This window comes from Neofelis nebulosa, chromosome 4 (assembly GCF_028018385.1).
Source record: "Neofelis nebulosa isolate mNeoNeb1 chromosome 4, mNeoNeb1.pri, whole genome shotgun sequence".
Lineage (NCBI taxonomy): Eukaryota > Metazoa > Chordata > Mammalia > Carnivora > Felidae > Neofelis > Neofelis nebulosa.
This window is the reverse complement of record NC_080785.1, coordinates 147,960,845-147,983,743: the sequence shown is the minus strand read 5'-3', so window position 1 is coordinate 147,983,743 and position 22,899 is coordinate 147,960,845. Positions and strand designations below refer to the sequence as shown.

The following is a 22,899-nucleotide window of genomic DNA, read 5'->3' as shown; positions in this document are numbered from 1 at the left end:
AAAGCAAATTATAAATTATCAGTATTATAAATAAAAGAGGGACATCAACACAGACATTAAAACAATAGCAAGAGAATAGGGTAAAACATAGGAGAAATGGGCACATTCTTTGAAAAACATAGCTTATCAGAACTGATTTGAAATAAAAAACCAAGGAGCCCTATATTTGCTTTTTAAATGGAATTCAAAATCACAAACCTTCTCTCTCAAAGATAACTAGAGGACTTGATCCCAAAAGTGAATTTTGTTAAACAACTTAGAAAGAAATAATGCTACTCCTAGGAAAAACTTTTGTAGATAACTGATTGAGTGAACATTTTCCAAATCATTTGATGAGGCCAGAGTAATCTCAATACCAAAACTAAAGAGACCTAATAATAACATCTTTCACTAATAGGACATAAAAATTCTCAAATATTAGCAAATTTAATCTAGCAATAGGAAAGTAACAATACTTCAAGACCAAGTGGGGTTTATACGAAAAATACAAAGTTGGTTCACTGTTGGAAACAATGTAATTTAACATATGAACCAAATGAAGGAGAAAAGTTACATGATAATCTCAGTAAATATAGAAAATGACACTGACAGTGTTCTATAACCATAATAAAAACTGGGCAAATTGGGAATATATGGTAACTTCCTCAATCTGAAAAAGGTCATCTACAAAAAAACAAAAAAACTAAAACTAAAACCTCACAAAACTATAACTATCTTTAATGGTGAAAGACTGAATGCTTTTTTCGCTAAGATTAGAAACAAGGTAATCATTCCTCTCTTACTGCTTTTATTCAACATTGTACTGGAAGTACTGGCTAGTGCATTAAGGCAAGAAAAAGAAAAGGCAGAATGATTAGAAAGCAAAAACTCATTTCTATTCACAAAGTGACCAAAGACCTGTTAGAATTAATAAGTGAATGTAGCAAGGTCACAGGATACAAGGTCAGTATACAAAAATTAATTTTATTCCTGTATAGAAGCTGCAAGCATGTGGAAACTGAAATTTGAGAACATATTTATAATAGCATCAACAAATTAGAATACTTAGGAATAAAAATAAAGAAAGATATGGAAGATCCATACACTGAAGATTACAAAACACTGATTAATAAAATTAAAATTGGTCTAAATAAATGACGATGTCTTATCATTGATTGGAAGACACAATATTGTTAATATGTCCATTTTCCTCCAATTTTCTGTGTATTCAATGGCATCTCATTCATAAAAATTAATAGTTTTCTTTTTAGAAACTGACAAGCTGATTCCAAAATTCACATATAATTGCAGATTACCAAATAATAACCAAAACAATCTTGACAAAGAACAAAGTTGAAGGACTTACACTGCCTGGTTTTAAGACTTACCAAAATGCAAAGTAAATATAGTGTCATTTTGGTATACAGATAGATATGTAGAATAATTGAATGGAATAGAAAATCCAGAAATATATAGGGTCAATTGGTTTTTTACAAAGGTGCTAAATAATGCAGTGGACAAAAGATGATTTTTTTTAAGTTAAAAAAAAAAAAAAGACACCATGACCGTTAGGTCACACCAGACACAAACACTGACTTGAAATGGACCATAGATCTAATTAAACAGCTAAAAATATAAATTTTCAGATGATTTTTTTGTCTTAAGAAACAAGAAATTGAGAGAGTTTCCACACACTGGGGGAAATATTTTCTCTCTGGATGGGTAGATAGATAGATAGATAGATAATCTGAAAGAGCTGTAGCTAGAATATGCAAAGAACTCTTAACAGCTACAAATATAACCCAATTAAAGATTGGCAAAAGACTTGAACAAATACTTTGTAAAAGAATATACAAAACAGCCAATGTGCATGTAAAGATTTCAATATCATCAGCCACCTGGGAAGTGCAAGCTAAACTGCAATGAAATACCACTACATATGTAGTAGAATAGCTAAAATAAAAAAGACAATACCAAGTGTTGACAAGAGTATAGAGCATCGTATATACTCATACATTGTTCCTAGAAACATAAAATGGTATAACTACTTTGGAAAAGTTTGTCAGTTTCTCATAAAGTTAAAACAAAAACTTAACTGCATTGACCCAGCAGTCTCATCTGTACAGGTAAAGACCCAAAAGAAATGAAAACCTCTGCCCACAAAATGACTTGTCTGTGAACATTCTTAGAGCTTGGTTCCTAGGAGTTCCAAACTGGAAAAACCCAACTCAATAGGCAAATACACAAATTATGGTGTAATCAGAAATTGGCATACTATTCAGTGGGACAAAGGAGTGAAAATACTAATACGATGTTATTGATGAAGCTCAAAAACATTTTGCTGAGGGAAGAAAGCCAGATGCAAAAGAGAGCATATGGTGTGATTCTATTTATATGAAGTTCTAGAATAAGCAAAATTAATCCATAATACAGAAATTAGATCATTGGTTTTCTGGAGTAGGAGGAAGGATGGTTGACTAGGAGTGGGAATGAGATAACTGGGTGGTGGTATACACGTTCTGTGTCTTGATTGGGGTGTTTGTACAGTAGATGTTAATGTTAGCTAAACCACAAACTTAAAACACGTGGATTTTTATTCATAGCTTGTATTTTTATAAAATTGATTTAAAAATACCTTAGAGTAGAATTAAGAGATTCTTTGTTTCTGAGGAAGATGCAGTAACGAGCACCGGATTAACCCTCCTACCTGAAACAACAACAAAACTAAAAACAGAAAATATGTGAACACTGGACATCAGGCAGCGAAGGACAGGGACTGATCCCTGAGAAACAGGAAGGAAAGTGAATGAGCACCGTGACTGCCCCAGCTCACTGGCTTGAAAGAGTTTTGGGGCCATGGCATGAGGAGGAGGGACACAGGTGGAGCCCTGTGATTTCTCACAGTTGGGGAGACAAAGCTAAGAGTCTGCAGAAACCACGGTGGCTAGAGTATGCAGGACAGAGAATTGGAGAGGAGGACCTGCATAGAATGAGAACCGTGGAGATGAGCAGAAGGCCCCCCTCCACATGCAGCAGAGTTTACTTTTTAGTACCTGTCTGCAAGGAAACTACCTAAGACTAAAGGAAGAACACTGGATTGGATTACAAAGCATGATGTTCAGTGCTCACAGAGCCTGGAACACAGCCTGTTCCCACCAGCCAAATTGGAATAACTCATAATTCATGGGACATTGGGCAGAGTACTCAAAGGATTTGCCTAGTTAGTGAGGAGTAACTAGACCTAGATGGGGAAGGACTCCAGACTAATCTAGCGAAACAGTAAAGCAAGACATGAAGGATCAGTGTGATCCAAGTAACTGTATCTCAGAACAAAGCACTAGAATATTTATAGGAATACAGAATATCTAACACCCAACAAGATAGAACTTACAATGGCTGGTGTTCAATCAAAGGTTACTAGGCATGCAAAGAAGCAGGAAAACATGACCCATAATAAGATTTAATCAATCAGTTGAAACCAACCCAGAACTCACACAGATGCTAGAATTAGCAAAAAGAACATTAAAAAGTCATTATAACTGTACTCCGTATGTTCAAAATGTTAAATAGAGACATGGAAGGTACAAAAATATATAACATTAAAAAAAATCAAGATCCTAAGAATAAGTCTAATGAAAGATGTACAACACCTCTTCTACACAAAACTTTACTGAAGGAAATAAAAGAAGACCTCAATAAATGGAGGGATATATGATCATGGGTGGAAAAGCTCAAATTTATTAAGATGGCAAGAGACAGGTAGTATTAAGAGAAGTTTCTTTCCTTCATAAAGAGAAGAAAGGAAGAGAGGATGGGTCAGATGTAAGTTTGGTTTGATGGTGGGAAGCTGGGAATATTCTTGTGTAATTTCTAGTTTCTCTGAAGCAGAAAGCAGGTTCAACTGCTGACGGTAAGGGGTAGCTGGTAGAGTTGGATGTTTGAAGAGCATGGTGAAGACTCAAATGAGTCATTGCGGGGAACTGAGAGAGAGTGATAGGTTGTGTTGAGGTCTTATGTGAAGCTGGTGATGAGGGACCTGCACTGATGTCAGCCTGTCCTACCCATCCCTTCTCCAGCTAGGGAAGAAAGAGGCATTTGAGCTCATCTAGAGAGAGTTTGCTATCTGTGTATAGTAAAGAGATGGTAGAAAGTTTAGGTTACTGTCAAGAACTTCACCGAATGGATCACTGATGGATCATGAAATCTAAGTTAGATTAGGAGGAAAGGAGAGGCGTAACAGATGGGGAGAAAATGGAAAGGTCAATGGATTGGGCATTTCAGAGAGGTAAAAAAAAAAAAAGTGCCTATCATGGGAGCAAAGAAGTCAGCTGTTAGGAGAGGAGGTTATGGTCAGAAAGCAGAAAGCAGGAACTTATGATGAAGTTAGGGATGATAAACATTTGAGGTGTGGCAGGGATTGGGTAGCTGAAGCAGCATGGAGGAGATGGCCTTTAGAGATTAATATGTCAAGGAATTGCAAAGCTAGGTGTTGGCAGGGTCAACCAAGGGCTACCGGAGTCCCCCAGGAGGATGGCAGAATGGAGAGGAAGGCTGGCAGCCAGGAGCCAAAGTCTTCAGTTCAGGAGGTTGGCCAAAGACAACCCTAAGGAAGGGGAGAAGGCCACGTGCCCACCGGTACTGTCCCTGAAGAGATGGAATTTTTGTGTAATTGACTTTTACAGCAGAATGAAGAAGTGTTGGTCTAAATGTTAAGAGGAACAGAAAAGCAAGCGACTCCACCTTGAGGAGGGATCTGGAAGGACTGCAAGGGAAGCAAAACAGAAAGCTCAAGGGTGACCCAGGTTTCTATCTAAACAAGGAGGACAGTGTCCCTTTGAAAAGGTGGGGGTCATAAGAGCAGGAATTCCAGAGGGCACAGGGAAGGCTTGAAGAGGGAGGGAAGGCCAAGTTAGTGGCAAGGAGGTTCAGAGGAATGTGGGAACAACTGTGCACTGGGCGATAGGGATAGGGTGTTGGACATGTGCTTTCCTCTTTGGGCAGGCATTTGCTGGTCAGCAGCAGAGGGAGCAGAGGCTTGGTGGTGAGGTCTCCTGATGGGGGAGGGTTCTCAGTCTGGGGCAATATCAGCCCTTGTGGTTTGGGCTCACCCAGCCTGAGGTGTGCACCAGAAGCTTTGGTCTCTCCAGAGAGCAAACAGGGTGCTGGTCATTCCAGCGGTGTGGACAGTCCAGCTGAGGGTCGAGGTCTCAGTGCTGCCCAGCTGCAGTGGCTCCTTGGCCAAGGAGATGACCAGTCACTGTGGTTATTGCTTCCCATAGGTCATCATAGTGGGCAGAGCACAGGTGCATGGACCTGGCTGTCATCCTGGTTACATGCTTCTTGCAGATGTGATGTTCACCAGTGGGCTTCTCTTCTCCATGTTGGGGTTTTCTCACTCCTGAATCTGGATGGCCCCATCCGTCACTTCTCTTGCAGAGCTGTCCTAAGAGCCAAGGAGAGAAATGGATGGGAAGAGACCTGTAAACTGAACACACCTTCCCAAACACGAGGTGTGCTCAGCATCAGCCAGATTGCAGCCTCCTTGAAGGAGACTGTTTCTGTGTGTTTGAAAAGCCTTCTTATTTGCACTCCGGACGCCTACTTGCTGGCTCCTCTCTCCAGGGTGCTGTAGCTTTTCAGGACCCGAGTGGCACTTGAAGTGCTAACCTAATTTCTCTAAGTCTGATTATCAGAAGAGTCGGGTTTGGATTCAGGGATAAAATATTAATCTGTTCAGAACTAGATCATTCCCTTTAAATTCTGCTTTAAAATAAATCTTGGTCTAAGTTAAGTTCTCTGCTTGCACCTTTGGAGCCTCCAAGCGTTTGCAGATTTTTGGCTTCTAAGTCTGGGAGGCTTTTGCTGTATCTGAAGGAGTCTTAATTCAGTGGGTGATGGCACTGTGCCTGCCAGGAGGTGTGCTGTTCCCAGAGCCCCACCTGACCTTGAATCCTATGCCATTCCTGATGAGCCGGCTTACAGAGACGTAACTGAGGAACTCCAGGGTCCAGCATGGAGGCCAACTGGATGCTTTTCCTGTCCCGCCATCAGTCATATGCATGTTAGCATCTGCTCTGTACCTAGCAGCGTGCCCTAGGCATATAATGGAGGGCTGGAATGTCAGAGAGGGCTCTCCCGGGGAAGCCAGGCTCGAGGTGGTCATCTGTAAGGAAAGACACTGAAGGAAGGACATTTGTAAGGATATAAAGAAAGAAGGGCATGTTCCAGATCCCGGCAAGTGGCGAGGAGAGCAGGGCCTGGTGCACACGTGTGTCCAGAGCCAGGGAGGCTGCCGGGGTGCTCTGTGCTGGCTCGTGTGCAGTGGGGCAGAAAATGGGTACGGAGCTGGGAAAGCCCAATGGGAGAGGCAGGGTTTTCTCTTTAACAGACGGGAGCTGTTGAGGTGTTTGAGAACAAGATGATGGAGTGGAGCCAGACCTGAAAGGCAAAGCTGGGGCCCTGCAAGGTGGCATGGAGTGAGGAGAGTCCTGGCTGGGGGGCTCTGACTGTGAGGTAGGTGTGAGGTGATGGGTGGGTGTGGTGGTGGAGATAAACAGGAAGGGCTTGATCAGAAGGCGGTTGCAGGGCCTCTGAGATGAGGAGGAGAGGTCTGTGGATTTGGTCATCAACTCTGGGGTATGGATTGTGGGAGAGGGTTTTTCTTTATTCCTTGTAATTGTTCACTGAGCCACTAAAACATGTGCCAAGCACTGTGGCTAGGTGCTTTATATAGTTTATTTCTTTTTTTAATGTTTATTTATTTTGAGAGAGAGAGAGTGAGCATGAGCAGGGGAGGGGATAGAGAGGGGGAGAGACAGAATCCCAGGCAGGCCCTGCACTGTTAGCACAGAGCCTGACACAGGGCTCAGACTCATGAACCATGAGATTATGACCTAAGCCGAAATCAAAAGCTGGACACTCAACTGACTGAACCGCCCAGGCACCCGTATATAGTTAATTTCATTTAATCTTTTCTAGTACTTTAGTGACGTGCTCTTGCTTCAGGTTTACAGATGAAGAAAACAGGGCTCAGAGAGGTCTTACCTTTCTGAAAGTCACACAGCTAGTAAGTAAGGAATTCCTGGTAAGCCAGGAATTAAGTCTCAAGCTTCTTGTCTCAGGAGCCCAAGCTGCTTTTCTCATCAGCTGGACCCTCTTTCTGTGCCAGGTGAGGGGGCACCATGGGACCCTGTCTACCCAAGCTGGGTCTGTGCTGATATTTCCTGAGTGGCTGTATTCTTTACGTTCCGTCAGCATCTTTCTCCCCCCAAATTTATCACCCGAAGCAAAGTGGAAGAGTGGAAGACGGAGGCTTCAGAGACATTGGTTTCTTTTTCTTCTTAAAAGTACTCATGAACAAGTCTCATTGTAGCTCAAGTGGTCCTTTTGGATCCTTTACCGGGGATGGATCTCTCTGAATCCCCGAGTGTCCCTTATAATATGCTGCTCATTCCCTTGTTCTCAAGTAAGTGTGATGGTCCACAGAGGGCGCCTCCCGCCCATGCCGCCCTCCAGCAAGGAACCCCTCCTGGGAGGGAGAGGCTCGCTCTCCTTTGTGTGCTGCTCACCAGCCGGTTTGCCTTGGAGGTGGCCATGGGTGGGATGGGGCAGAAATTCCCACAGGCATTGCTTTGAGGACATCCCAACAGATGGGTTTGGTTCCAGCTTCTTCTCTGGGCCAGCGTTGCTTACCTGTGGTCAGACCCCACTGGCAGACAGGCGGGAACCCAACGGCACTTCAGGCGGTAAAGCCAGGCCCGTAACACAGCAAACTGTTGGTGCCTAAGTAGGAACATGCCCTGGGGTCGCTGCTACCTGCAAACGTGTTTATGTTTTAATGGTTCTGCCACCCTCCTGAGTCAGATTTCAGGAACACATTTTCCTTATTTTTCTTTAAAAACTGGAATCTGACAAGTCTAGCAAGAAGTTTCTCAAGTGACTTGTTAAGTGGCAGTATTTGAAGCCTGTCATGGAAGATAGGATGTCGGCTTGGCTCATCTGATTGGGAATGATGTATTTCATTCAGAGAAAGTGATAAGAGACGAGAGAACCCATGTTTTTGAAGTATGCCTCTTAAAACACGTTTTCTGCAAAACAGATTGAAACAAGAAATCTGTAACTTTCAGCATGCAACCTGCATGGGAAATTTTCTGCCGGAAGCACTAGAATGTCTTTGGTAGCCATGGAAACTAACTCTTCAAAGAGAAAGCAGTTCTTCTGTCCTCCGACAAGGAGATGCAGTGAAAAAAAGAAAGTGTATTTCATTCTAAGATGCCAGATACACTTTATTTCCCTGGAGGACTTTTTAAGACTTTACAGGACTCTGACTGTCTTCATTTCTATTTGTTTTTTAACGGGTACAATTTTAGGTGATAGAATGTTACGTGGGCATTTGTGATCAGATACATCCAATGCAGAGCCCACAATCCATGTCTTTGATGTGATGGTTATTAATGTAAGACCTGAGTCTATAAAACTTTATTAAAATTTAGCCTCTTCATACTGAGCAGTGGCCAACGATTTTGACAAGGAATTGATATACAAGGATAAGAAAGACACGGCCCCTCCTTCACAGAGCTTATGGTTTAATGTGTAAAAGAAAATATTAAATAATAACTGCAGTGCTGTGAAATAAATTCTACACAAGTGAGCCTCTTATCCAGGAGACTCTAAGGACGTAAGAGAAATGTCCTTCCAGGCTGATCCAGCGAGTGGGTGAGCATGGGGAAGAGCAGTCAAGGTTAACATAGGGAACAGCACACACACAGCTGTAAGATCTCTGTGCCTCGGAGGAAAGGAGTGAATTTCAGGATGGCTGGAGCACAGAGTTTAAGGAACAGAGTTTAGAGAGGGCCAGGAGAGAGAAAAAGCCAGACAGATCATGCATTAGTTCATTCCCTCCCTGTCCCTGTCCCTCGTTCAGTGCCATACGTACCCAGTCCCCGAGGTTTGGTATGTGTAGGTCTGCTCAGCTGCTCTTCACAGCAGATAACCTTGTCATTAAAAGCTAAGGGGAAAAAAAAGTTAGGAAACGACTGCTTTGAAAATGGTTCATCTTCTCAAACGATGGACGTTTTCTATTTAAAGCATTTTCGTAGACTTTTATGTCAATAAAAGCAGTCAAGGACATGAAAAGGGGAGCATTGGTTTGAGAAAAAATCTCTTAAGACACCCAAACCTTTGTGAACAGAAAAATTAGGAGGCACTGACACCCTTTACAGAGAGAGTCGCTGTGGGGATTATTTTCAGGAACGAGTTCCCAAAGAATGGTCATAATGTGGTTTGATGGAAAAGCGATTGTTAAAATACTTTCCTCCAACATATTCTCTGTGTAAACAAAATTCCTCCATTTCCTCTTGTCCCTCTTACCAGCCTGTGGGTCCCCCGCTTCTTGGAGGCCTATGCCTCACTTGCCATTGAAGGACATGGTTGCAGGTTACGTTCCCCCCGCCCCTGCCTTGCCCTGTGTCCTCTGCAAAGGAACAGGTCTTAAGGATGGCATCCCAAAGCCCACCTCTGGCATTCTGGCCACTCCTCTCATGCAAAGAGAGCCTCGGCTAATGCCGGGCCTTTTGTGGTTGAGGGAAACTGGAACAAAGCCAATGATTTTGATGAACTTTGAGCTTGAACCCCTGCCGCTCATTTAAATTTTTTTATGGTGAGGCTCCATAGCTTAGGGGTTAGAGCACTAGTCTTGTAAATTATTTTATGGTGAAACACCACACATTGTTGATTCTTTTTTTTTTTTTTTTTACATAACACCTCAATTCCTCAAACAGAAACTGAATTTACATGCTTTCCAAAGAATTAGATTTAAACATAAAAATATTTTTTGAGCCAAACTACTTTTTCATTCTGTTCCACTTCCTTTATGTCTGTGTAGGGGAAATGATTTAGGTCTAAGGAAGACTGGCCTCCACTGATAAAAACTTGCTTGCTTCTTCAGCTCCCCCCTACTCTGCCTTTTTAAGAATGCTGCTTGTGCGTATGTGTGAATTTCCGAGTCCTCTCTTTTCACTGGAAATCTGAGTCCCAGTGGCTCTGTTGGCTTTGCTCACCGGAGGTTTTTACACTTGTTTGTGCTGGTTCTCTCTCTCTCTCTCTCTGTGCACAAATTTCAAAGTGTTTGTCTAAATTTTATTTGTGTTGGTCTGGTTAAACAAATACTGTTACAACCCAAGAAAAAACCCTATCTCTAAATCAACATGATTTCCAGTGGCCCACTTATTTTATGGGGCATTTGAGAAATAACAAATTCCAGAACAAATTGTGCAGTGGCTGTCACGTGTGACCTGAGCTGCCATACGAATGCAATGGCTTGCTTCAGGCTAAGTGCTGTCTCTCCAGTGGTGTTGACCGAGCCAGGGCTCCCAGAGCGCAGGTTGTCAGGGCCTGTAAATCCTGGCAGTGTCAGGGTTTGGGAGCTCTCTGCAGTGTGGGGCATGTGCATAGGGACTCTTGGGGTGGGGGTGACTGGCTGGCAGATTGTCTCCCTGAGCAGAGAAGGACAACATGTGGGGGGAAGTGTACTATCATCTTTGCTAAGCCTCAGTTGGGGCTCTGGAGGAAAATCAGAATGCCGGGGGTAAGTGGTGCATTCTGTCTTGACCCACCCCTCCTGATCCTAACCAATGAATGTCCAGTCTACACAACTCCTATGCCAGGAGGCAGTGGGATCAGGATGCCTGTGGAAAGAGCACTTACTTTGGAGCCCCTGGTTATCCTGTTTACTGAGCATATGATCCAGGGGCAGTAACACTACCTTGTTGAACTGCAACTTTGGCTTTTGTGAGATGGGCGTGGTAATCCTTGTCCCACACCGAGGTAGTGAGGAGCCCATGGGACAGCATGTAAAGACACTTTAAAGACCCCAAATAGAAATCCAAATACACAAGAGGTTTGTTTCTGTTATTACTACAAAGGGGCCATGACCCGAACAGGCTGTCCTACAGGAAACTGAGGCAGCACCCCCAGGTGTGCGGGCTCAGATTGTTGGTTGACAGGTGGGACCCTGGGCTGGTGCAGTTACAGGTACAGGACCGTGGATTCAAGTTGTGCCTGTCTCAGAGCCTTCTACTTGTTCTTTTCCTTCTCTTCCCCACCTGCAGGGCTTTGCTGGAGCCGCATGTGAGTGTCCCGGGGGGTGTGGCTGCACCATCACTCTGCAGCCAGAACCCCACTCACCCCTTGCTCTGACTCCCTCAGCCCTCAGGCTTCTTGGTAATGATGCCAACAGACTTCTTGGCCGCCAGGACTAAGAGAGAGCACCAGGCTGCTGCCATGGGAGGAGAGCAGAAAATGAGGAAGGGGTCACTTCTCAGCAGTGAGGGGTCCTGCTTTCCCTTTGAGCCACAGAGGAGGCCGGGAGGGTCTAGCATCAGCCATGGTTGGACACAGTACGGGGCGGTGTGTTGCAAGTGCTGGCCTGGGTGAGAAGAGGGCATGTCGTGTGGGGTTGGGGAAACACAGCGGCAGGATCTGTACCACACCTGGGGACTCCAGCTTTCCTGCTTTGGTGCTGGTCCTCGACCAAAGTCTCCATCTCCATGCACCCCCTCCAGAAGTTGCTGCTCTCCATGCTGCACATTTCGTCTTTGGTGCACTTCGACTATTAGAGGTTTCTGCCTTATATTGCACTGAAATCACTCTTCTTCCACTTCGGCCCACTCCCTGGAGCACACAGGGGGCCTGCTTCCTCTATTCCATGGCAGCCTTCTGGAGATCGAGGACCAGGAATGGGGCTCTTCTGTGGTGTCTCATCTCTATCTACCTTCCTGTTCATATTTCCTCTGCCCCCTGCCCACCTGTCTACCTGCCTTTGTTTCCTGAACGCATGGGCGTGGAATGTTCCCATGGCAGGAAGTGGGGGCATCACCTGGCCCTGGAGGAAGGTTCATGTTAGCAAAGATGACACTGGCTGGGGCAGACCCAGGGGACCAGCATGAGGGAGGAGAGGTAAAGATGACCACAGTGTGGGGATGGCTGGGGGTTAGCAATGACAGCCCTCACAGGTGCTTTTCCAAATAGTCCATGAAAGTTGGGAATTTTATCAGAACATGTTACTTTTGATTCACATTGTTATTGCTGTCGAACCTACCCCATCACTCAGTGTTTACTGGTTACCTCTGGCCTCAGCACCATTTTCTTATCTTGATCTCATCTTTACATAGAACTCTTATAAAACAAAGCTGATAAGGACTCTTCTCCTATCAGATTTCTGTTGGTTCCTCATTGCTTTCAGGAAGGTAATCCTAATCCTCCCAAAATAGTTTGGGATTTAAGCACCCCCCCCCCCCAGACTGACCCATAGCTGTTTCTTTGTCCTTATCCATTCATACTGCTACCCTCTTCTTTCTCTGCCTCCCATGTGGCCCACGTGGAGGTCCTTGGAAGGGCCGATTCAGGAGCTAGGTGGGCTTGTCTGACCAACCTGAGCCTCTGTTTCCTCGGTTTCTGTGTAATGAGGGTAATAACAGCCCCGCCATCACCACTGACCGTCTGCCATGAGGATGGGCTTAAGGCATTGGCCTGGGCTCTGTCAGGGATACCTCGCTGAGGAGGCTGGCTGGGATTGGACACACACACACCTCCGTGTCTTGGGTGTTCACTGAGTAGAGTGCTCTGATGATTCAGAGGGCAGAACTCTTTGAATGGGTAGCCAGGTAAATCTGGGTCTTGATAGGTAAGCTGGAATTCAAAGATGGGTAAAGGCTTCTTAGGTGGATGGAGCTCTGTGGACAGAGGCTCAGAGGGTTAAGGAATTGAGAAGAGTGTAGGCAAAATACAGAGGTATGTTGGTAAGGTGGGGAAATGGAGCTGAAATAGTCTATGGGAAAAGGCTGAAAGGGGCCAAGTGCCAGGCCAAGGCACTTGACCTTGGAGTGTTGAGGGCAGTGTTGAGGAACCCTGAGGCTTACTGAGCAGGACACCATCAGGGTGAAGCCAGGGTCTGCAGTGGTATCCTGAAGTCAAGGGGAAGGTGAACCCCCACGAAACGCTCTGGCTACAACTCGTTCCAGCTGCCCTGGTCGGTGAGGTGTGTGTAGACTGGCCAGCATAAGATGCTTGGTGGTCATGATGTCCAGCTGGCAGGGAGATTCCTTACTGAGAAATTGCTCCTTACAAAGGACATAGACCTGGAGGGAAGATTCTCCAGCAGTGTGGAGACAGAAATTCCACCCCATGAGGCCTGTAAATGGGAAGGGAAAATGACAGGCTGATGGTGAAAGCTGCTGCAGATGGTATGTCTGGGCGTGGACACACTCATTTCATGCTTCTGGGAGATTCCAGGAATCATGGGCTTTCTATCCTGATGCATTCTGGCCTCTTCAGGAGTAGGGCTCATTTCATGTGCTTTGTACCTGCATGACTACTGGAAGGGGGACATCATGAAAGAGACAGAGATGCGGAATGGAAAACATAACAAATGTACAACATTGTCCATTCCCAAAGGATCCTACAATCTAGCTGGTGAGCGGAAATGAAAATATAACATAAATTTGCATTTTGTTACTATGGTTACATTTTTCCAAACACTTGAAAATTTTTTCTCTTTGGAAATAATTTCAAACTACAGAAAAGTTACAAGAATAACATAGTGAACAGTCCATGTACCCTTCACTTGATGCTTATTAATATTGTATCTCATTTGCTTTTGCCTTTTTTTTGCACTTTGAAGAAAAATTTGAGCATAGTTGACATACAATGTTACGTTAGTTTCAAGTGTACAGCGTAGTGATTTGACAAGTTTATACATTATGCTGTACTCGCCCCAAGTGTAGCTACCATCTGTCACCATACATGCTAGTACGGTATCATTGACTGTATTCCCTGTGCTGTACCTTATATTTCCGCAACGTATTCATTCCATAACTAGAAGCCTGTATCTCCCGCTGCCCTTCACCCGTGTTGCCCATCCCCCTTTGTCCTCTCCTCTGGCAACCATCTTGGTTTTTCATTTATCTGTCTATAAGACATGTGGACTGATTTTTTTTCTTAAAATATAATACTTTATTCCTATTTCATCATTTTCTATCCTAGATTTAGCCAGTGAGAGATACTTCTCTGGCTCCTGTGCCCTTATCGTGTTTTTGTTTTGCTTTTAATTAAAAAAAAAATTTTTTTTAGCATGTCCTTATTTGTTTCATCCTGTACCTACTCTGCCCTAGCCCTGGAATCAGCCATTTTACCAAGAATCTTGGTTTCTTTTTTTTTTTTTTTTAATTTTTTAACGTTTATTTATTTTTGAGAAATAGAGAGAGACAGAGAATGAGCAGGGGAGGAACAGAGAGAGAGGGGGAGACACAGAATCTGAAGCAGGCTCCAGGCTCTGAGCTGTCAGCACAGAGCCCGACGCAGGGCTCGAACCCACGAACCATGAGATCATGGCCTGAGCCGAAGTCAGTTGCTTAACCTACTGAGCCACCCAGGCGCCCCAACTCTTGGTTTCTTTTAATAGACATGTATTAGAGACCCAAGTCTGGGGGCCACGTGTGCTCATAACAACTGGACTGCCTTTGTTTCCATATTCTTTCAACAGAGCTGGGAAATGTATGCATTTACATGCACATACACATACTTACATTCATACATATACATCTTGTAGAAAACACAAATTCACATCAACACCTCTAATTCCAGTCCATCCCCAGAGGGTTCTTTCCAGTCTTCCTTTCTTCCATGTTTCTGTGTCCCTCCTTCCACAGTGAGGACCCTGGCTCCCAGGAACATGGACACATTTACTCAGTTGTTAAGTCCTGTAATAAATCCGAAATGATTCCAGCATTGTTTTGTCCATAGCACTACAAAACACAAAACTCCTGCAAAGACTTTAGCATTTACTTGCGGTTCTTCCCTCACTCAATCCTGCCCAAGGCTGAGAGCATATAGTCAAGGGATCCTAAGCTACCCGAGCTAGTTTTGTCTTTCTCTTCTTTATCGTTGTGGTGTTTGTTTGAAATACAACCAGATTCATTTGTCTCAATTCACTTCCACTTTAGGGTTATTTCCCCACCACCCCATCCTTTTTGATTTAATTGAAAAATTGTGAACATTAGAACATTAATGTGTAGAACATTAATGTGGTTCCAAAAGTGAAAACTATAGAGAAAGGTATACTTAACAGTATCCCTCCTGCTTTGTCCCCTCCCTTCTATTTGTCCCCATTCTGCAGTTTCTGCTTTACCCTTTGGATACACCCTGAGGTAATATGCATGTTTCCTTATTTCCCCTTTTTCATACATAAAGGGTAGAATACCAGGTGCCTTTTTGTTGAAGCCTTTCTTATATCTTTTTTTTCCTTTTGATCGAATGCACCATAAATAGAATTCTGATTTGGAACAAGTAGGCTTCCGTCACATGTTGAGCTGTTAGATTTCTAGGCACTTGTAAAAAGTCCGATGGTTTTGGGGCACCAGGGTGACTTAGACAGTTAAGCGTCCAACTTTGGCTCAGGTCATGATCTCACAGTTCATTTCGTGTCTTTGAGCCCCCCGTCAGGCTCTGCACTGACCGCTCAAAGCCTGGAGCCTGCTTTGGATTCTGTCTCTGTCTCTGTCTCTCTCTCTTTCTCAAAAATAAGTAAACATTTAAAAAAAGTCAGATTGTTTCTACCAATAACTTTGTTACATCAACTTCTGTAGTAGTGATTATTACTTAGTCCCTTAGTAATGGCTTCTAAAATGATGAATTCTCATGTAAAATGGAAAACTTTTTTTCTTCATCTACTGAGGCTGATACAAAATTCGGTGGACTTGGGTGGGAATTTTCTAGAATGGAAGGATTGTTGAGATGGGAGTGGGTTATTTTCAACTGAGCAGAGAGGGGTACAGGATTGATGAGGTACTGGCTGGCCCATTGGGGTCACTCTGAGACTAGGATTTCATGCGTTGTTCTCTGCTTCTCTTAGTTCTGCTGGGATCATGTAGTTTAGAGCCCACTCAGAGATGTTTGCAGTTTTCCTCCTTTTGGTATTTGAGAAAGCTCCTCTGATTGCCTTTTTAATGCCCAGATTCAGCAGCTAAATATTATATCTTTGAACTTCACATTTGCCCAATGCTTTGTGATTTCCACAGTATTGTCTTAATCTTCGTGAAACAGTAGAACAAGTATTGTGTCTATACTGCAGCTGAGAAAACCCAAGCTCTGAAGAGACAAGTGATAGAGCTGGGACTAGAACCCAGGTCTTCAGACTGAGAGCCCAGTGTGGTCTAGGTCCATCACAAAGACCCCTCCTCCCACACTTCTTCCTTCAGCCTGTCTCAGAGCCCACAGGAGGAGATTTATGCTTGCAAATCTCAGTTCTGTCCAAATCAGCAAATGTTACATGTCTGTTATTAGACCATTCAGAACTGTCTAAAAGCAGTTCAGAGGGTTTACATCAACAACTTTATTACCTGAACTTGTGTAATAGAGACTATTACTTAAAATAAATGGGCTATAAGCCTGGCAATGGTTTTTATTCTCAGAAATTTTACTCATAGTAGGATTTTATCTATGCATGTGTTCCTGTGTCTCAACAACCAAGAATGCACAACAGCAATAAAGCTTGTTAGAGAGTTATTTTTTTTGTATTTCTAATGCAAAAAAACACTTCATAAAATATGATATTAAAGCAAAATCCTCTTTTATAAAGCCCTTAAATTTTTCTGGTAACTCTTTTGCTATCTTTGTAATCTTTTTCAAGAACTCAGATAGGATATGACTCTAGGAATAAGAATACCCTGTTTGTATTATAACCGTGTAAATTTCACACTTCAAGTTCAGAATCAAAACACAAAGATTTGTGCTTACTTTTGGCAGACTATACAAATGAGGCCCACCCGGTTGTTCTTTACAATGTATTTAAGAAAAGGGACATGTTGACATGTAAGCCTCCAGGGCCCCCACTTCATTCTCTAGGGATGGACATTATGGATTGGGTGTGACTTCTTCAAAATTCATATTGACTTGGTGAACCTCCCCAAAACTGAGTTATGCATGTCTTGTGTCTCAGGAGGCCTGGGAGGCCTAGAAGCCCCAAACCAGGGTCTGGTTTGCATGAACAGCAAGACGCCGCCTGTGATGGCCCTTCCTACGTGAGACAGGAAGGGATTCTCCCTTGCAGGAAAGGCCCCTGGGTGGAGTGCAGAAAGCATCTGAGTCTTAATCAGCTTTGGCTCACCCTGCGAACCCTCTGAGGTCAGCTCCCCTGCATGCCCAGCATGCCCCATAGCCCTGCCCTCTCCTCATTTTTTAGAGGGGGAAGGTGGGAATGGATTAGCTGTGACAGAGCCAAGGACAGGTTCTGGGGCATTCGGGAGGTGAGTGACTGGGGAGAAATGAGGTCATCCTTTTTTACTAGGCAGAGGGTAGTGCCTTGGTAAGGACTCCAGTTTTTAACTTGAAGCATCAGTGTCGCTGAGCATTCAAGTACCTGTTAGTCCCTTTTATAGCCCAGGGTGGAGGGTGAGAGGGAAGAGAGACAAGAGGGGTTGGCTTTATGAAGGCAGGTCATTTCCCCCTTTGTCGGTTGTCTGGGTTGAGGTGAAGAGGTCCCTGACAGGGAGACGTGGGGGCTTCGGGCTGGCAGGACGGCAGACGGAAGGCGGAGGTAACCTCCATCAGAATCCAGGGCCATGTATGCAGAAGCTGTGCTGAATCTCGTCCGCTTTTTTAGCAGCTTTTTAATCGTGCTTACGAAATCCATAACTCGTGTAACTTGGCTCCTGTAAGCATTCGCGGTTGGAAATGCAGATGGTTCCTTGTACATGAAAATTGGGTAATCATCCACCTGATTCCCAGGCTTGCCTGAACACATGTGGGATTCTATGTGTATGTGTGGATGTAGGACTGCAGACGCGAAAGGTGGAGTAAACAACGAGCAGTTGGGAACATTTACACGTCTGCCAAAGCCTTTCCAGGGCAGGTGTTCCCATAAATGGGCAACAAATTGTACTGCCTCTTCATCTCCTGCAGGGAAGACTTTTGGGGAAAGATCATGGCAAGAAGTGAGGGTTATGAACAACAATAGCATTTCACCAGTGCTCTGTTTCCTGCGTGGGAAGGGAGAACGGGGCCATGAGGGTGAGCCCCCTCCTGGCTCTTAGTTTGGACACAAGGGTCAGGAATGCTACCTTTGGCTGAAAATATTGAAGAAACCCTAAACTTGGTGCGTACCCTCTTTGACCACAGCTTAGCCCTCCCGGGTCCTTTCTCTTTGAAGTGTGACGCCAGCTTCCACTGGCATCTGGGGACATTCTGGGGGAGGTGGGGGACCTCTGAGTTCAAGCTAATGGCGGGGGGTGTCAGGAGACCTGCCATGACGGCACATGGTGATTTTGGCCTGGGCTCCTTGGGATTGTTCATTTTCTGAGACAGCGCATGTGTGTTGATGTGGTCTCTGCAGCTCTGACACCCACAGTCTTGCTTAGGAAGACACCGTCCTGTGTCCTGTCCACATGTGTGGCCTCTGTTGCTGTGCTTGTGTGGCTGTTACTCAGTGCTGTGTGTCCTGCCACAAGACTGTTGTGCAGCAGGACAGATGGCTCACGGTGCAGGTCCCTAGGGACGTCCTGACATGTGCTTGTTCTCTCCACCTCCCTCAGAGAATTCTCAAAGGAAAGAGAGAAGGCTAAAGCCCGGGGAGATTTCCAGAAGCTCCGGGAGAAGCAGCAGCTAGAGGAGGATCTAAAGGGCTACTTGGATTGGATCACCCAAGCAGAGGACATCGATCCTGAGAACGAGGAAGAAGGAGGAGAGGAAAGCAAACGCAACAGTATGTAGCACCTTCCTACTCCTGACCAGAGAGAGCTTGTGTGTGACTCACACCCCCACCAGGCAGAGAGACGTCTCTCCCCCTGGCCCGGCCTGTGGTCATGTACCCTGTCGGCTGCCCATCAGAGAGGACGGTGTGCTCGTACCGCCTCTAAGATTCTGCCAGAGGCTCGGGTTTTAGAGTTGTACCTGGTCATGCGGTTTTAAGGCAGAGGAGGGTCAGCCACACTCACCCACGGGGAATTCGGGAAGTCCCTTCTGTGTGGGCAGCAGCCGTGGGAAGACACACGTTGACCCTGCAGCACAGGACACAAAGCCACGGCTCCTTCCTTCCCTTCAGAGGGAGCTGTGTTACTGGACAAGAACTTGAAGAGCAGGGTCCCTCTCCAGCCTCGTGTGGCCGGAAGTGGCCCCCACCTGAGCTCTACATGGGGGCAGGGTGGGGGCGCAGATGCTTAGCCCATCAGGGGCTGGGAAGAAAGCAGCTGACCCATCTGGGCAGCGTTAGGTGGCGTGGGAGTCAGCGTAGCCGCTTGGAGCCCGCTCGCCTGGTCATCCACCCTGGTACCAGGCACCACGGGCACTTTCTGCAGCAGGAAGGCCCGACGCCCAGCAAAGCCTGGTGTTAATTGCCATTGTCACCCAAGGTGTCTCTTTCACCACCTGCTTTCCTCACGGATGTGCCCTTACGCTTCCTGGGCCATCTGTGCCTCAGGTAAAAGCAGAGATTGACATTCAGCAGTGGATTTGACTGAGACACTTGGACTTTGTTTGAAGTCTAGAATAGTTGATGGTAAAGACCAAGAACATGTCTCAAAGGTGTGCATCCCTCTAGAGGCTTGGGAACCAAGGGGGAAGGAGATGGCTGAGCAAGCCCCCTTGGGCAGGGGCCCTGAGACGGCGTGCAGTCACGCCTTCACTCAGCAAGGCGGGTGCTGGGTGTGGGGTCATCAGCAGTTTTCTTCTTCTGGGGGAGGGCAGGCCTGTGCTCGCCGAGGTGCGGCACCAGGGGGACAGAGGTGTGGATTGCGAGGGGTGGTAAGCTGGGTGCAGGGTGCTGAGGGGGACGATGGCTGGCTGCAGGGCTCCAGCACGGAGCTGTGAGGCATTGGCCCTGAGCCTGGAAGGATGGACGGGTCTGAGGTCTGCCAGTGTCAGGAGAAACATCCTGAGCCACGACAGAGGTATGAGGAGGACACTGAGGTTGTTTGTTCCTTTGGCCGGAGCACAGAGGGTATGCAGGGTAGGCAGGGGGAGGCTGGGTGAGGGAGGGCTTGTGCTGCCTCTGTGCATACGGAGGCTAAGTGGCCCACGGCTGACTGAGGTGGCCTTCGGCTGCTTCCAGCTGGGGACTCTGGGTCCCTGCTTCCATGGGGAGTGAGGCCTTCCTGCTGTCACAGTTGCAGATGATTGACTTAGTCCTGTGTGCTCCTGGGGGGCCGGCGGGGTGCAGGCCGCTCCTCTCCCCTCCCTGCTGCTTCCCAGCATCATTGGTGCTGCTCCCTCGAGGAGGAGGCTAGGGACTCAGTGGCTGAGCATCAGGAGGCTGCCGGAGGATTTCTAGAGCTGACTTTGTGTGCTGACTCTGAGATGGGAGTTCACAAGGGACTTTCGTCCCAGTTCCAAACTTGGTGCTGTCCTTTAGGTGACCGGGTGTAAGAAGGGTGTCTGTGTGTCTTCAAGGCATTTGAGCCTGAACTTGTGGTTTCCTCGCAGCCTCTGCACCTCCCGTGTGGCCGGCAATGAGTCACACTTGCAGCCTGGGGGATGCCTGCCTCACGTTTCCCCTCTTCCTTTCCAGACTCCATCTTTGGTGCTGCCCTTCCCTCCCTGTCCTGATGTGACATGTCATGTGTGAGCCGACACAAGTATTGTGCCTTCTCCTGAGTGAGAGCCTTCCTCGGCCAGTTTAGCTGTGCCCGATGGGGGGTGGGGGGCCGCGTGAGCTTGTCATCTCTTCGTTGCCCCAGCTTCCTCACCCCTGTTAGCACGGCTAGCAGCAGCTGCGGTGGGACCGCGCTTGTGGCCCGCTGGAGGAGTGGGTGTTTTCACTGGACTCAAGGCGATGGCTTCTGCTAGTCCTGAGAGCCCACCCTGTCGTAGCCCAGTCCTTCCTGTGTCCTGCCAGTGTGTGTAAAGGACCTGGCCACGTGATGACAAAATCAGTTCCTCTGCCTTTGGAAACCTAGCTGAGGAGGGAAGACAGAGGGGGCGGTGCCTCAGCTTAAAACAGAACGGGCAAGCTGGCAATGTGATCAGGGACCAGCAGTCTTCTGTGGGAGCCCCGTAAGGCACAGTGAAGCAGCCCTGGGAGGAATGCAAGGGAGGCTCCTGAGAAGAGGTGGTGTTCCTGCTGAGCTCAAGGGAGGAACAGCCTGTGGCTTCGAAAAGTGGCAGAGAGGAGGGTACTTCTTAGGCTAGGGAAATCGCACAAACAAGGTACAGACGGTTATAAATGTTCCAAACCCTTAAGTGCATTGCTTAGTAGTGTAATCAAGGAAAGAAATAACCCAGTTTCCTGTGGAGTGAGGCTCTGATTTCCCGAGTCACCAGATGCCCAGAGCCTTGATGATTAGGGTCTGAAATAAATACAGGGGCGCCTGGGTGACTCAGTCGGTTAAGTGTCTGACTTCGGCTCAGGTCATGATCTCATGAGTTCAAGCCCCGCATCAGGCTCTGTGCTGATAGCTCAGATCCTGGAGCCTGCTTCAGATTCTGTGTCTCCCTCCCCCTCTGCCCTCCCCTGCTTGTGCTCTCGAGCTCTCTCTGTCTCTCTCAAAAATAAACATACATTAAAGAAAAAAAAGACATAAATCCCAGGCTTTGGGAGCCATGTAGGGATTTAACTGACTTAAGACAAGAGCCCCAAGTCTCCTCCCAGCAAGGAAGTGGGCCTCCCTGAATACATTCCCAGCAGCCCAGAACTTTTGGAGAAGGAAAGCTTCTGAGGTTTCTCAGGGACACCCCGTAGTGGCCATCCATTTTCTTCTTGTCACAGCCAGAAACCACAGGGGAAGGGGGTTTCCATGAGACCTGCATCATCCCCCTCGTCAGCCGACGATGGTTGATTTACCACCTGCACACGCCAGGTCTGGTCTCTGTCACCTGTTGGCAGGCAGTGCAGGTGGGCATTGCTGGTGCCAGCGTGCTCCCTGGGTGTGTAAGATCCATGCCCGCATAGTGAGCACCCCAGCCCTGCTCCTGCATTTTCTTTGGGAAAGGGGGTGGGACATTCCCTAGGGATCCTTGCCTTATTCACACTGCCTTGGGACGTGTATGCCACTGACTGCCCTTTCTCAGCTGGGTCCTGGATGGGATCGGGACAGATTCCTTGCAGACATGGGGGGGATTAAGTGACAGTGTGACAGGAAACCCTTGCTAAGCCTCACCCTGTACAAGCAAAGGGGGTATCAGAAACCATTAATAAGAGGTCATGAGACTTTGGAGGTAGAGGCTAGACAGCATGTAGATGCCCCTTCTGTGGAATGGGTATGACTGAGAATTTGGACTTGAGTGCTAGGCACACTACCCAGTGTCTCCAAGCCCCCATTTTCCTGTCTGCGAGAAGGGGGTAAAGATATTTGCCCATGGAATCCTCTTGCACCATTGGTAGGAATGCAAATTGGTGCAGCTGCTCTGGAAAACAGCGTGGAGGTTCCTCAAAAAATTAAAAATAGATCTACCCTATGACCCAGCAATAGCACTGCTAGGAATTTACCCAAGGGATACAGGAGTGCTGATGCATAGGGGCACTTGTACCCTAGTGTTTATAGCAGTGCTTTCAACAATAGCCAAATTATGGAAAGAGCGTAAATGTCCATCCACTGATGAATGGATAAAGAAATTATGGTTTATATACACAATGGAATACTACTTGGCAATGAGAAAGAATGAAATCCTGCCATTTACAGCAATGTGGATAGAACTGGAAGGTATTATGCTGAATGAAATAAGTCAGTCAGAGAAAGACATATCATGTTTTCACTCATATGTGGAACTTGAGAAACCTAACAGAAGACCATGGGGGAAGGTAAGGGGGAAAAATAGTTACAAACAGAGAGGGAAGGAGGCAAACCATAAGAGATTCTTAAATACAGAGAACAAACTGGGGGTTGATGGGGGTTGGGGGAGAGAGGAAAGTGGGTGATGGGCATGGAGGAGGGCACT

The 22,899-nt window shown here is 46.3% G+C and overlaps 1 protein-coding gene across 20 annotated transcripts in view; it reads left to right on the top strand.

Annotated features, from left to right (window-relative positions):
• The window catches only part of CACNA1D (calcium voltage-gated channel subunit alpha1 D), a 304,187-nt gene that overhangs the window by 180,234 nt on the left and 101,054 nt on the right, over positions 1–22,899 (top strand). For all 20 annotated transcript variants that reach the window (XM_058726549.1, XM_058726543.1, XM_058726548.1 and 17 more), the window contains exon 9: positions 18,564–18,733. In XM_058726549.1, the coding sequence (XP_058582532.1) occupies positions 18,564–18,733 (170 nt within the window). The remainder of the gene's footprint in view (positions 1–18,563; positions 18,734–22,899) is intronic.